Source organism: Salmo salar, chromosome 14, assembly GCF_965601325.2.
Source record: "Salmo salar chromosome 14, fSalSal1, whole genome shotgun sequence".
Classification (NCBI taxonomy): Eukaryota; Metazoa; Chordata; class Actinopteri; order Salmoniformes; family Salmonidae; genus Salmo; species Salmo salar.
In genome coordinates, this window is record NC_138304.1 from 8,347,596 (window position 1) to 8,361,938 (window position 14,343).

General features: G+C 41.2%; 1 protein-coding gene across 1 annotated transcript in view; it reads left to right on the plus strand.

Annotated features, from left to right (window-relative positions):
• The first annotated feature begins 3,546 nt into the window (after positions 1-3,546).
• LOC106568690 (pinopsin) overlaps positions 3,547-14,343 on the plus strand; it is a 111,632-nt gene continuing 100,835 nt past the window's right edge. The window contains exon 1 of the mRNA XM_014139251.3: positions 3,547-4,305. Within this exon, the coding sequence (XP_013994726.3) occupies positions 3,936-4,305 (370 nt within the window). The 5' untranslated portion in view covers positions 3,547-3,935. The remainder of the gene's footprint in view (positions 4,306-14,343) is intronic.

The following is a 14,343-nucleotide window of genomic DNA, read 5'->3' on the forward strand; positions in this document are numbered from 1 at the left end:
GAATAAATCAAAATATACACTGCTCAAAACAATAAAGGGAACACTTAAACAACACAATGTAACTCCAAGTCAATCAGGCTTCTGTGAAATCAAACTGTCCACTTAGGAAGCAACACTGATTGACAATAAATTTCACATGCTGTTGTGCAAATGGAATAGACAACAGGTGGAAATTATAGGCAATTAGCAAGACACCCCCAATAAAGGAGTGGTTCGGCAGGTGGTGACCACAGACCACTTCTCAGTTCCTATGCTTCCTGGCTGATGTTTTGGTCACTTTTGAATGCTGGTGGTGCTTTCACTCTAGTGGTAGCATGAGACAAAGTCTACAACCCACACAAGTGGCTCAGGTAGTGCAGCTCATCCAGGATGGCACATCAAGAAGGTTTGCTGTGTCTGTCAGCGTAGTGTCCAGAGCATGGAGGCGCTACCAGGAGACAGGCCAGTACATCAGGAGATGTGGAGGAGGCCGTAGGAGGACAACAACCCAGCAGCAGGACCGCTACCTCCGCCTTTGTGCAAGGAGGAGCAGGAGAAGCACTGCCAGAGCCGTGCAAAATGACCTCCAGCAGGCCACAAATGTGCATGTGTCTGCTCAAATGGTCAGAAACAGACTCCATGAGGGTGGTATGAGGGCCCGACGTCCACAGGTGGGGTTTGTGCTTACAGCCCAACACCGTGCAGGACGTTTGGCATTTGCCAGAGAACACCAAGATTGGCAGATTCACCACTGGCGCCCTGTGCTCTTCACAGATGAAAGCAGGTTCACACTGAGCACGTGACAGACGTGACAGAGTCTGGAGACGCCATGGAGAACGTTCTGCTGCCTGCAACATCCTCCAGCATGACCGGTTTGGCAGTGGGTCAGTCATGGTGTGGGTCTGGCATTTCTTTGGGGGGCCGCACAGCCCTCCATGTGCTCACCAGAGGTAGCCTGACTGCCATTAGGTACCGAGATGAGATCCTCAGACCCCTTGTGAGACCATATGCTGGTGCGGTTGACCCTGGGTTCCTCCTAATGCAAGACAATGCTAGACCTCATGTGGCTGGAGTGTGTCAGCAGTTCCTGCAAGAGGAAGGCATTGATGCTATGGACTGACCCCCCCATTCCCCAGACCTGAATCCAATTGAGCACATCTGGGACATCATGTCTCGCTCCATCCACCAACGCCACATTGCACCACAGACTGTCCAGGAGTTGGTGGATGCTTTAGTCCAGGTCTGGGAGGAGATCCCTCAGGAGACCATCCGCCACCTCATCAGGAGCATGCCCGGGCGTTGTAGGGAGGTCATACAGGCACGTGGAGGCCACACACACTACTGAGCCTCATTTTGACTTGTTTTAAGGACCTTACATCAAAGTTGTATCAGCCTGTAGTGTGGTTTTCCACTTTAATTTTGAGGTTGACTCCAAATCCAGACCTCCATGGGTTAATAAATTGGATTTCCATTGATTATTTTTGTGTGATTTTGTTGTCAGCACATTCAACTATGTAAAGAAAAAAGTATTTAATAAGATTATTTATTTCATTCAGATCTAGGATGTGTTATTTAAGTGTTCCCTTTATTTTTTTGGAGCAGTATATTTTAGATTCTTCAAAGTAGACACCCTTTGCACAAGGGCTATTTGACCAAGGAGAGTGATGGAGTCCTGAATCAGATGATCTGGCCTCCACAATCACCTGACCTCAACCCAATTGAGATGGTTTGGGATGAGTTGGACCGCAGAGTGAAATAAAAGCAGCCAACAAGTGCTCAGTATATGTGGGAACTCCTTCAAGACTGTTGGCAAAGCAATCCTCATGAAGCTGGTTGAGAGAATGCCAAGAGTGTGCAAATATGTCATCAAGGCAAAGGGTGGCTACTTTGAAGAATCTGAATTTTAAACAAAGAATTTGTTTCACACTTTTTTGGTTACTAAATGATTTCATATGTGTAATTTCATAGTTTTGATGTCTTCACTATTACTCTCCAATGTAGAAAATATACACCAAAAAAACCTTTAATGAGTAGGTGTGTCAACTTTTGACTGGTACTGTATGTAAAGGAGATTTCTGTATTTAACTTTCAAATAATTTGCTAATTTTCTAAAAACATGTTTTCACTTTGTCATTATGGGGTATTGTGTGTAGATGGGTAAGAAAACAAATCTATTTAATCAATTATGCATTCAGGCTGTTACGCAACAAAACTTGGAATAAGTCAAGGGGTACGAATACTTTCTGAAGGCACTGTAAAATGAGAAATCATATTGTAATGTCTAATTCAAAGACAGGAAGTTGCATGAATAACAATCAAATCAAATAACTCAAGTGAGTATGTTTTTTGTACTGCACTGCTGGTCATACTGCAAATTAACTTGCAGCCTTGAATCACTCTCGTATTGTGGTGGTGAATAAAACCGACATTAATATAGAATTGTTGTTTCCGATCAATGAAAATGTTGTAATTAATGTTGTTTTATTGTACTGGAAAAAATGACAAACAATAATTGAATGTGTTGATTAAGAAAAAACGTTCTAAAACAATTCTGATTGGGGTGACAATATCCTACAAGAATGATCAAAAACCTATGGAATCCAATATGATAACTTTTGATTTCCAATAGGAAAAAAGTAGTCCAATAGGATTCCAATATGATTCTGATAGAGGTGACACAAAATCCTATAGGGTTGCAAGAATCCTATAGGATCCAATAGAATTACTTTTGATTTCCAATAGGAAAACATTGTCCAATAGGAATCCGATAGGATTGTGAGAAACCAATAGGATTCTTTTAGAGCAATCACAAATTATATAGGAATATTTTTCTTTTTCTAAGGTTTCACCCATCTTTATCCAAAACCCCATTGGCTGCGTTAAGATCAGAGCTCTGTACAGCAGCTAATCTTAACAAACATTGTATGAAATGTCATTTCTTCTCGGTCTGAAATCATCCATCACGTACTGCGACAACAATACACAGCTTGAAAATGAATAGGCTTTATTGGATTTGCAACTTTACCTTTGTTTTAGACAGAAATTATAAATTACCTTAACAACGAAGAAGGATCGATAGCAAGCACAAAACAGGCACAGACTGTCATGTCATATAACCGATTTACATGTCTTCTTGTCTTTTAAGGAGTGATTAATTGCTACGAATGAAAAGGCGAGTAAAACAAAAGGAACAAAGTATTGCTCTGAAACAGAAGAGTAGCTCCTCTCTCACGGGATGCTGACGTTCATAAAGGGAACTATTTTGTACGAAACTTTTCGCACCGTTGACTGATCTAGATATTTGATGTAGTGATGTAATTCAATTGGCAAAGATTTCAGGATCATGGACCGCGCCTGCACGTGGTGGTTACTAAGGTACAGAATAACAGTTTCAGTGATAGGCTACTATCACAGCACTTAGCCCAAATTTGGTTAGATTTTGGTCAAAAGAAGTTGAGAGTCGGCTGCATATGACTGGTGTAGCCAACTGTACCCTACTTTTTCTGTAGTGGAAGTGGCAGCAAAATAAAAGGTGGAAGTGGCAGTGAGGTCAGGCGGCCGCAGAATAACTTCTATTCGCTCGCTTTCATCTGCATTGGCCTTTTAACCCTCACTGCATTTTCAGGTCATTTGTACCCCCTTCGAATACAAAATGCTCAGTTCCATGGCGCTCACGTCATCTGTGAAAGTAGTACAATAATATCAACACAGACGGAGAGAGTCTAGTCCAGCGGTGTGTGGATTTTAACTACCACATGGTGGAGCACAGCCTCATCAAACTTTGTTCTGGTTTTAAACCCTGAACTGGGAAACAAAGTTCAACATTTGGAAAACATATTATTCAAAGCAAAAAGTTTCTCTGCAATCAACTTTAATGGATTGTAACTCAGAAGCCCACATTTTTCGTCTCTCCTAAAAATGCCAACCACACGCTTGTGCTGAGAAAACGGATTGCGATGATTGTGCCCAACGTGAGCCTCAGCGGCTGCACAAGGACCAATAGCGCGCTGTGTGCGGTTGCTGGAGACAGGAATCTGGAAGCGTCATACCGCACCAGCCTAAGCCCGACCGGGAACCTGATAGTCGCTGTGTGTTTGGGCTTTATTGGTACCTTCGGATTCCTCAACAACCTCCTGGTTCTTGTCCTCTTCTGCCGTTACAAGGTGCTGCGCTCGCCTATCAACCTGCTACTAATTAACATTTCCTTCAGCGATCTGCTTGTGTGTGTGGTGGGCACTCCGTTCAGTTTCGCGGCAAGTACGCAAGGAAGATGGCTCATAGGAAAAAGTGGATGTGTATGGTACGGGTTTGCCAATTCACTATTTGGTAAGTGTACTATAGAGTTGCTTCATTATTAGCGTTTGGTTATGTTTCAAATGTGGTTGTAAAAGAGGTATAGGCTATCCTCGATGTGGTGTGCGCTTTTGGAATCTGGCCAGCACAATGCGTAGAGGGGATATGCTTGGTATTCTTTTTTATAGTTTAATTTGAATATCACAACTGCATATCGATAGTCATCAGTTCCAACCGTAGCATGCATGATGGGTCCTTTCTATTCAAACGTCCATATATCACCAATTAATATCTTGTTTCGACATCCCCTTCTGAAGTCTCTGACTCATTTGTGATAGATAATAAGATGTAGAAAAATATATAAATATATAAATATATATATATATCTTGTCATACACATTAAATCAGGCTAGTTAAACATGATCTCTGCTTGATTAAACTGCATTATGGTGTTCACTGTAGGTAGGCTACATGAAAATAGCTCTGACGCCCAGGTGCATCAAAAACAAATCTTATTTGTTAAATGTTTAGACATTTTGTTTAGTCTTCATTTAAAGTGCACGCCCGACTGTGTTGTGAGTCAAATTGGGTATTTAGTCTGTTAAAATTGTAGTTTTCACATGATTCATATGCGGTCTTCAAAGGATAATGAAATGCATTTGAGGGCACCAACAGGTCGGATATCAAATCAAATGTATTTATATAGCCCTTCTTACATCAGCTGATATGTCAAAGTGCTGTACAGAAACCCAGCCTAAAACCCCAAACAGCAAGCAATGCAGGTGTAGAAGCACGGTGGAAAGGCCAAAACCTAGGAAGAAACCTAGAGAAGAACCAGGCTATGAGGGGTGGCCAGTCCTCTTCTGGCTGTGCCGGGTGGAGATTATAACAGAACATGGCCAAGATGTTCAAATGTTCATAAATGACCAACATGGTCAAATAATAATAATCACAGTAGTTGTCGAGGGTGCAATAAGTCAGCACCTCAGGAGTAAATGTCAGTTGGCTTTTCATAGCCGATCATTGAGAGTATCTCAACTGCTCCTGCTGTCTCTAGAGAGTTGAAAACAACAGGTCTGGGACAGGTAGCACGTCAGGTGAACAGGTCAGGGTTCCATAGCCGCAGGCAGAACAGTTGAAACTGGAGCACCAGTCCACCTTGCTGTCCCCAGGTGGACTGGGGACAGCAAGGAGTCATCATGCCAGGTAGTCCTGAGGCATGGTCCTAGGGCTCAGGTCCTCCGAGAGAGAGAAAGAAAGAAAGAGAGAAAGAGAGAATTAGAGAGAGCATACTTAAATTCACACAAGACACCGGATAAGACAGGAGAAATACTCAAGATATAGCAGACTGACCCTAGCCCCCCGACACAAACTACTGCAGCATAAATACTGGAGGCTGAGACAAGAGGGGTCAGGAGACACTGTGGCCCCATCCGATGATACCCCCGGACAGGGCCAAACAGGCAGGATATAACCCCACCCACTTTGCCAAAGCACAGCCCCCACACCACTAGAGGGATATCTTCAACCACCAACTTACCATCCTGAGACAAGGCCGAGTATAGCCCACAAAGATTTCTGCCACGGCACAACCCAAGGGGGGGCGTCAACCCAGACAGGCAGACCACGGCAGTGACTCAACCCACTCAAGTGACGCACCCCTCCTAGGGACGGCATAGAAGAGCACCAGTAAGCCAGTGACTCAGCCCCTGTAATAGGGTTAGAGGCAGAGAATCCCAGTGGAGAGAGGGGAACCGGCCAGGCAGAGACAGCAAGGGCGGTTCGTTGCTCCAGAGCATTTCCGTTCACCTTCACACTCCTGGGCCAGACTATACTTAATCATAGGACCTACTGAAGAGATGAGTCTTCAGTAAAGACTTAAAGGTTGAGACCGAGTCTGCGTCTCTCACATGGGTAGGCAGACCATTCCATAAAAATGGAGCTCTATTGGAGAAAGCCCTGCCTCCAGCTGTTTGCTTAGAAATTCTAGGGACAAATAGGAGGCCTGCGTCTTGTGACCGTAGTGTACGTGTAGGTATGTACGGCAGGACCAAATCAGAAAGATAGCTAGGAGCAAGCCCATGTAATGCTTTGTAGGTTAGCAGTAAAACCTTGAAATCAGCCCTTGCCTTAACAGGAAGCCAGTGTAGGGAGGCTAGCACTGGAGTAATATGATCACTTTTTTGGTTCTAGTCAGGATTCTAGCAGCCGTATTTAGCACTAACTGAAGTTTATTTAGTGCTTTATCCGGGTAGCCAGAAAGTAGAGCATTGCAGTAGTCTAACCTAGAAGTAACAAAAGCATGGATTCATTTTTCTGCATAATCTTTGTACAGAAAGTTTGATTTATGCAATGTTACGTAGATGGAAAAAAGCTGTCCTTGAAATAGTCTTGATATGTTCGTCAAAAGAGAGATCAGGGTCCAGAGTAACGCTGAGGTTATCATGTCCTTTCAACAACCAGATTGTTTTAACAACAGTGTGCTATCTGTCACATTTTTTGTTGGGAGACTGTAGCAAGAGTGCAAGATTGTAAAGTCGAAAGATAGATTCCCCATAGGCTTCCTCGCCAAGAATGAGAGTATAGATACAATTGTATTGCACAGGAGATGCTTCAAGAGCTTTAGTCACAATCAACTGTGGGTGTTATAGCTGTCTATTTACTGATAAACCATGCAGTGATATGGTTCGATGCCTATACTGTAAAACCTTGAAATGTGACACGTTTTTAACCAAGACGTCAATGTTTAAAACTTAAACATTAGGCATTTAGGCACATTAAGCATTTTGATTTGCTAGTATTCTCATCTTAAACACAGGCTTTCAGAATACAGAATTAAACATGATAGTCAGCTTTTTCCAGTCAGTTCCAACCAGGAGAATATCTATATCTCCTGAGTGTTTCGATTTTAAACACAAGTGTTTACTTTCCTATCATCCTGTTTTGAGTGCATCTAATCATTAGAAATGTATGTGACCTTCCATGTCTTTTATTCAGTTCAGTGTTAGGAATGTCTGTCACCTTACCTACATTTCAGCGCAACTGAACATGTCATTTAATTTAATAAATATTTTTAATTGCGTGGTGTTATTACTCCACATTGTTAAATGTATTTCTGTTAACTCAGAGTGAAAAAGATGTAGGTGGGGCCTCATCATTTTTCCCAGTATGCTTTGTTGCAGGTAGATTTTTAGAATAGTTTGTTTTAATATCTATTTAATTTCCTCATGCACATTGATTAATTAATTCATCTATACAAAGATAAATAACTGGCATTTTTCTAAACTAATCCAATCTGTTAGCTAGTCTTGTTTATTAAGTCCTTCACCATAGTAGTCATTCAGGGTACAGGTTGAGTGTGATAAAATATTCAAATTCTTGAATATCCTCCCTCACTTCACAAACCAGCGTATTGTGACATGCAGGTCTGATGTGGCCCGTGAGCCAGGATTTTCAGACCTCAATGTCGAGGATAACTAGGCCATAACTAAAGGCCTTATGTAATGTATAAGATGTTGCCATAAAGGGTTTACTTTTAATTGAAATACATTCACTAAGGCAGTCACTTGGTGAAAGCTTCAGGAATAGAATTTATTTAATGCAGCAACCAGGTCTCTGTCACTAACAAACACAGTCATTCTCATTCACTCAAAAGGCACGCTGGGAAAAATGAAAATACGTATTTTACACCCTACAGTGTTAAAACAACACTCTCAGTGTTTAGTGTTTAAAACCTAAACACATTGTGAGAATAAACTTGTTAATGTGTTTAAAAAGTGTTACAGAGAATAAACATGTTCTGGTGTTTACGATCTAAAAACACTATGACGTGTTTTCATTGAAATTCTAAATCCCTTGATGCATTTAAAAAGTGTTACAAAAAAGTGTTTAGTTATGTGTTCAGATCATAAACACTTGGTTTTACACTGTACAAGAGATTCAGGATACCATTGACTTAATTTTCTGTGATTTCAAGCTAACTGAAATAATCACTTCAACAGTGACTTTGAGTAATTTTATCAGTCCTACTCTGTGATGCTGCTTCAGTCCCTCACAGATGTCTGGAGTTTAGAACTGTGCCATATTGGCTTCTCATGAGTTAAGTTTTCTGAGTGTTAGATAATGAAGGTTATGTAAATACTCCACTCGGGCTTATTCAGAGATATCGGTCTGCCTCTTTGTGTGGTTTTTACTGTTGTTTTTGGAGTTGGGCACCCTCCTAATCTCTCCTAATTGTCCGAAGCCCAGCTCATTTGCTGCCTTGCACATTAAACTGTCCAAAGTGCATTAGTCCATCCAACCAGGCCTCAATAGGCTGTAAAGGAAGAATCACCAATGTTCCTGTGATCTGCTCTCTCCACTGGCTTCCAGTTGAAGCTCGCATCCGCTACAAGACCATGGTGATTGCCTACGGAGCTGTGAAGGGAACGGCACCTCCATACCTTCAGGCTCTGATCAGGCCCTACACCCAAACAAGGGCACTGCGTTCATCCACCTCTGGCCTGCTGGCCCCCCTACCTCTGAGGAAGCACAGTTCCCGCTCAGCCCAGTCAAAACTGTTCGCTGCTCTGGCACCCCAATGGTGGAACAAGCTCCCTCACGACGCCAGGACAGTGGAGTCAATCACCACCTTCCGGAGGATCTTTAAGGAATACCTAGGATAGGATAAAGTAATCCTTCTAACCCCCCCCCCCCCTTAAAAGATTTAGATGCACTATTGTAAAGTGGTTGTTCCACTGGATATCATAAGGTGAATGCACCAATTTGTAAGTCGCTCTGGATAAGAGCGTCTGCTAAATGACTTAAATGTAAATGTAAATGTAAATCTGTTTGCTGATATAAACACACATTTATTGAAACTGGCCATATGTGGGCTGCTCGGGTTGTTCTAGGCCAGAACCAGTGCATATCCTCTTTTTATAACATCTCAGGCTCTCTGCTATCTTTATACAACAGTATTTAGCAGCTATAGCTCTTTTTAATAGTCTCCATAAGCTTGTTTAAAGCCCCACTGGCAAATTGTGTTTTAATGTGTCCAGACCTGCATTAATACTCATTGGCACCATTTTAAAATAAAAATGTCATGTTTCAACCCAGTATGGTACATCCAAACCAGTTTTAACTGCCCCAATCACACCCAAACCTAGTCCCTCTCCTTTGACCACACATGATAAAAGCTGGAATGTCAGCCCCTAAGACATGTTGTCACGAAGATATATACATGTTGGTTTTCCATCTGCCCCTTGTGATTAAGAGATGCTGGCAGTGCAGAGACATTCAGGGGGCTACAGTCTAAAAATGGCACATCCAACTTTGTATCATGAATCCAGTTTTTTTTTCAATTGAATTTTGCTAAACAATGCATGTTCCATTAAAAAGCTTTTCCACACTGGTTTGGCAGTGGCGGTGAGCCATGGCGAACAACAGAATACAACCATCACTTAGGCCTATTGAATACAGATGCATTTTTCATAGAAAATTATGTTTAGTGATACTCCAGCATGGTTAAATTCATTCATTGTTTGGGAAATTAAGTTGACATTTACAGAAAATGTATATTTTCCTGTCTTCAACAGCTTATTTCTAAAACAAAAAAAGGGTGCTTTTCGGTAGAGCTATGGGCAGTATCATAAAATATTTACAACTTAATTTAATACAGGAACATTGTTAGTGCATCCCTTCAGGTTAGATAAGTGATATCCTTGTGACATTGTTAAAACTTTTTATACTCGCAGAACTATCTTGACCTTTTCTCTTCTTAAATAGTTTTTTGCCTCCAAATTGAAAGGAAGCTCACATAGCATCACACCAGCTCCCAGAGTTTTGGCTGGGACATTTCATTGTGATCATTTCAAGTCTCTTAGTCTTGATTTATTGCTTACTAAGTTACCCACTATATGAGACATTCAGTGGTTCTGCATTACTTATATTAGCCACTGAAGTGATAACAGTACGTTCCACAAGGAGCCAATTTACTAACCCTTTGACAAGTTTTGGCATCTGAATCTGAGGCATGGTGTGTGGTCGCTAGGCACTGTTGCTCCCAGACATCAACAAGGGTCCATTTTCCATTGGCTGTGGCTGAGGAATTACTCAGAGTCACTTTTGAAGTGATTATTTCTCAGTTTCAGTGTTATGCACTCAGGCTTGTAGGATCTGTCTTATACAGGCTTGTCAGAAAAAATACTCAGTGGAAGAAGAATATGTATCATAAATCATGAGAATAAGAAATAATGACTTAGAGGGGAACAAAACTGAAAGTATACACATTTATAGTATACACACAATTTAAATGTGTTTGGTATCAAATATTTACGATTGTCACGTCCTGACTAAATTACTCACGATAAACGTTCACAAAAAACATAACAATTATTTAAAGAATTATAGATACAGCACTCCTTTATGCAATCGCGGTGTCCGATTTTAAAATAGCTTTTCGGTGAAAGCACATTTTGCAATATTCTGATAGCTCACCATCACGGGCTAGCTATTTTGACACCCACCAAGTTTGGTACTCACCAAACTCAGATTTACTATAAGAAAAATTTGATTACCTTTGCTGTTCTTCGTCAGAATGCACTCCCAGGACTTCTACTTCAATAACAAATGTTGGTTTGGTTCCAAATAATCCATAGTTATATCCAAATAGCGGCGTTTTGTTCGTGCGTTCAAGACACTATCCGAAGGGTAACGAAGGGTGATGCGCGGACGCGTATCGTGACAAAAAAATTCAAAATATTCCATTACCGTACTTCGAAGCATGTCAAACGCTGTTTAACCTGTTAGGGCTAGGGGGCAGCATTTGCACGTCTGGATAAAAAAATGTACCCGATTTAATCTGGTTACTAATCCTACCCAGTAACTAGAATATGCATATACTTATTATATATGGATAGAAAACACTCTAAAGTTTCTAAAACTGTTTGAATGGTGTCTGTGAGTATAACAGAACTCATTTGGCAGGCAAAACCCTGAGACATTTTCTGACAGGAAGTGGATACCTGATGTGTTGTATTACCTTTAAACCTATCCCATTGAAAAACACAGGGGCTGAGGAATATTTTGGCACTTCCTATTGCTTCCACTAGATGTCACCAGCCTTTACAAAGTGTTTTGAGTCTTCTGGAGGGAGATCTGACCGAACAAGAGCCATGGAACGATGATGTCCCATTAGACACCTGGCGCGCGAGTTCATGTTGGGTACCCTCGTTCCAATACGTTATAAAAGAGTATGCATTCGTCCACCTTGAATATTATTCATGTTCTGGTTAAAAAAGGCCCTAATGATTTATGCTATACAACGTTTGACATGTTTGAACGAACGTAAATATATTTTTTCCCCTCGTTCATGACGAGAAGTCCGGCTGGCTTAGATCATGTGCTAACAAGACGGAGATTTTTGGACATAAATGATGAGCTTTTTTTAACAAAACTACATTCGTTATGGACCTGTGATACCTGGAAGTGACATCTGATGAAGAGAATCAAAGGTAATGGATTATTTACATAGTATTTTCGATTTTAGATCTCCCCAACATGACGTCTAGTCTGTATCGCAACGCGTATTTTTCTGGGCGCAGTGCTCAGATTATTGCAAAGTGTGATTTCCCAGTAAGGTTATTTTTAAATCTGGCAAGTTGATTGCGTTCAAGAGATGTAAATCTATAATTCTTTAAATGACAATATAATATTTTACCAATGTTTTCTAATTTTAATTATTTAATTTGTGACGCTGACTTGACTGCCGGTTATTGGAGGGAAACGATTTCCTCAACATCAATGCCATAGTAAAACGCTGTTTTTGGATATAAATATGAACTTGATAGAACTAAAAATGCATGCATTGTCTAACATAATGTCCTAGGAGTGTCATCTGATGGAGATTGTAAAAGGTTAGTGCATCATTTTAGCTGGTTTTATGGTTTTGGTGACCCTGTCTTTGACTTGACAAAACATTACACACAACTCTTGTAAATGTACTGTCCTAACATACTCTAAATTTATGCTTTCGCCGTAAAACCTTTTTGAAATCGTAAAACGTGGTTAGATTAAGGAGATGTTTATCTTTCAAAGGGTGTAAAATAGTTGTATGTTTGAAAAATGTGAATTTTGACATTTATTTGGATTCAAATTTGCCGCTCTTGAAATGCACCTGCTGTTGATGGAGTGCACCACGGGTGGCACGCTAGCGTCCCACCTAGCCCATAGAGGTTAAAATCAATTGTTATGCGATTTTTCTCGTAAAAAAGCGATAATATTCCGACCGGGAGACGTCCTTTCCGTTCAAAGACTCAACATCTAAAATGGACTCTTCACGTGCACGCACGCACCCGTCTCATTGTTCTCAGATCGACCACTTACCAAATGCGCTACTGTTTTTCAGCCTGGGACTGCAAAGTCATCATTCAACGTTCTGGTGCCTTCTGAGAGGCTATGGGAGCCTTACAAGGTGTCACGTTACAGCAGAGATCCTTTGTTTTGGATAGAGATGACAAAGAAGGCCAATAAATGGTCAGACAGGGTACTTCCTGTACAAAATCTTCTCAGGTTTTGGCCTGCCATTTGAGTTCTGTTATACTCACAGACACCACTCAAACAGTTTTAGAAACTTTGGAGTGTTTTCTATCCAAAGCTATTAATTATATGCATATTCTAGTTCTGGGCAGGAGTAATAACCAGATTAAATCGGGTACGTTTTTTATCCGGCCGTGAAAATACTGCCCCCTATCCATAACAAGTTAACATGCTGGTACAAATGAGGTAAAACCAATTTAAGTTTCCCTGCATTAAAGTCCCCGGCCACTAGGGGCTCTGCTTCTGGATGAGTGTTTTCCTGTTTACTTATGACTGTATACAGCTAATTGAGTGTGGTCTTAGTGCCATCATTGGTTTGTGGTGGTAAATAGACAGCTACAAAGAATATAGATGAAAACTCTCCTGGTAAATAGTGTGGTCTACAGGTTATCATGAGATACTCTACCACAGGCGAGCAAAACCTTGAGACGTCCTTAGATTTCATGCACCAGCTGTTGTTTACAAATATACATAGAGGCTGCTGTTATTTCTTGCCGAAAACGCGTAAAACCTGGTAGCTGTATGTTATGCATGTCGTCGTTCAGCCACGACTCAATGAAACATAAGATAATACAGTTTTTAAAGTACTGTTGGTAGTATATACGTACTCGTAGTTCGTCTCTTTCATTATCCAATGATTGTACGTTGGCCATAGAGGCTGCTGTTATTTCTTGCCGAAAACGCGTAAAACCTGGTAGCTGTATGTTATGCATGTCGTCGTTCAGCCACGACTCAGTGAAACATAAGATAATACAGTTTTTAAAGTACCGTTGGTAGTATATACGTGCTCGTAGTTCGTCTCTTTCATTATCCAATGATTGTACGTTGGCCAATAGGGACCGATGGTAAAGGCAGATTACCCACTCGCCGCCGGATCATTACAAGGCACCCAGACCTACGTCCCCGATATCTCCGTCTCTTTCTCCTGCGAATGACGGGGATGAGGGTCTTGTCGGGCGTCTGGAGTAAATCCTTTGTGTCCGACTCGTTAAAGAAAAAATCTTCTTCCAAGTATTGGGTGGATAATCGTTGTCCTGATATCTAGAAGCTCTTTTCGGTTATAAGAGATGGTGGCAGAAACATTATGTACAAAATAAGTTACAAATAACGCGAAAAAACACACAATAGCACAATTGGTTAGGGGACCTTAAAACGACAGCCATCTCCTCCGGCGCCATTTAGGTAGAATACAGTATATACATATAAGATGAGTAATGCAAAATATGTAAACATTATTAAAGTGACTAGTGTTCCATTATTAAAGTGGCCAGTGATTTCAAGTCTATGTATATAAGGCAGCAGCATCTAATGTGCTAGTGATGGCTATTTAAGGTAGTGAGTGCTACAGAAGTGAGTGCGATGGGGCGATAGTCATTTAGTTCAGGTACCTTTGCTTTCTTGGGTACAGGAACAATGGTGGCCATCTTGAAGCATGTGGGGACAGCAGACTGGGATAGGGAGAGATTGAATATGTCCGTGAACACTCCAGCCAGC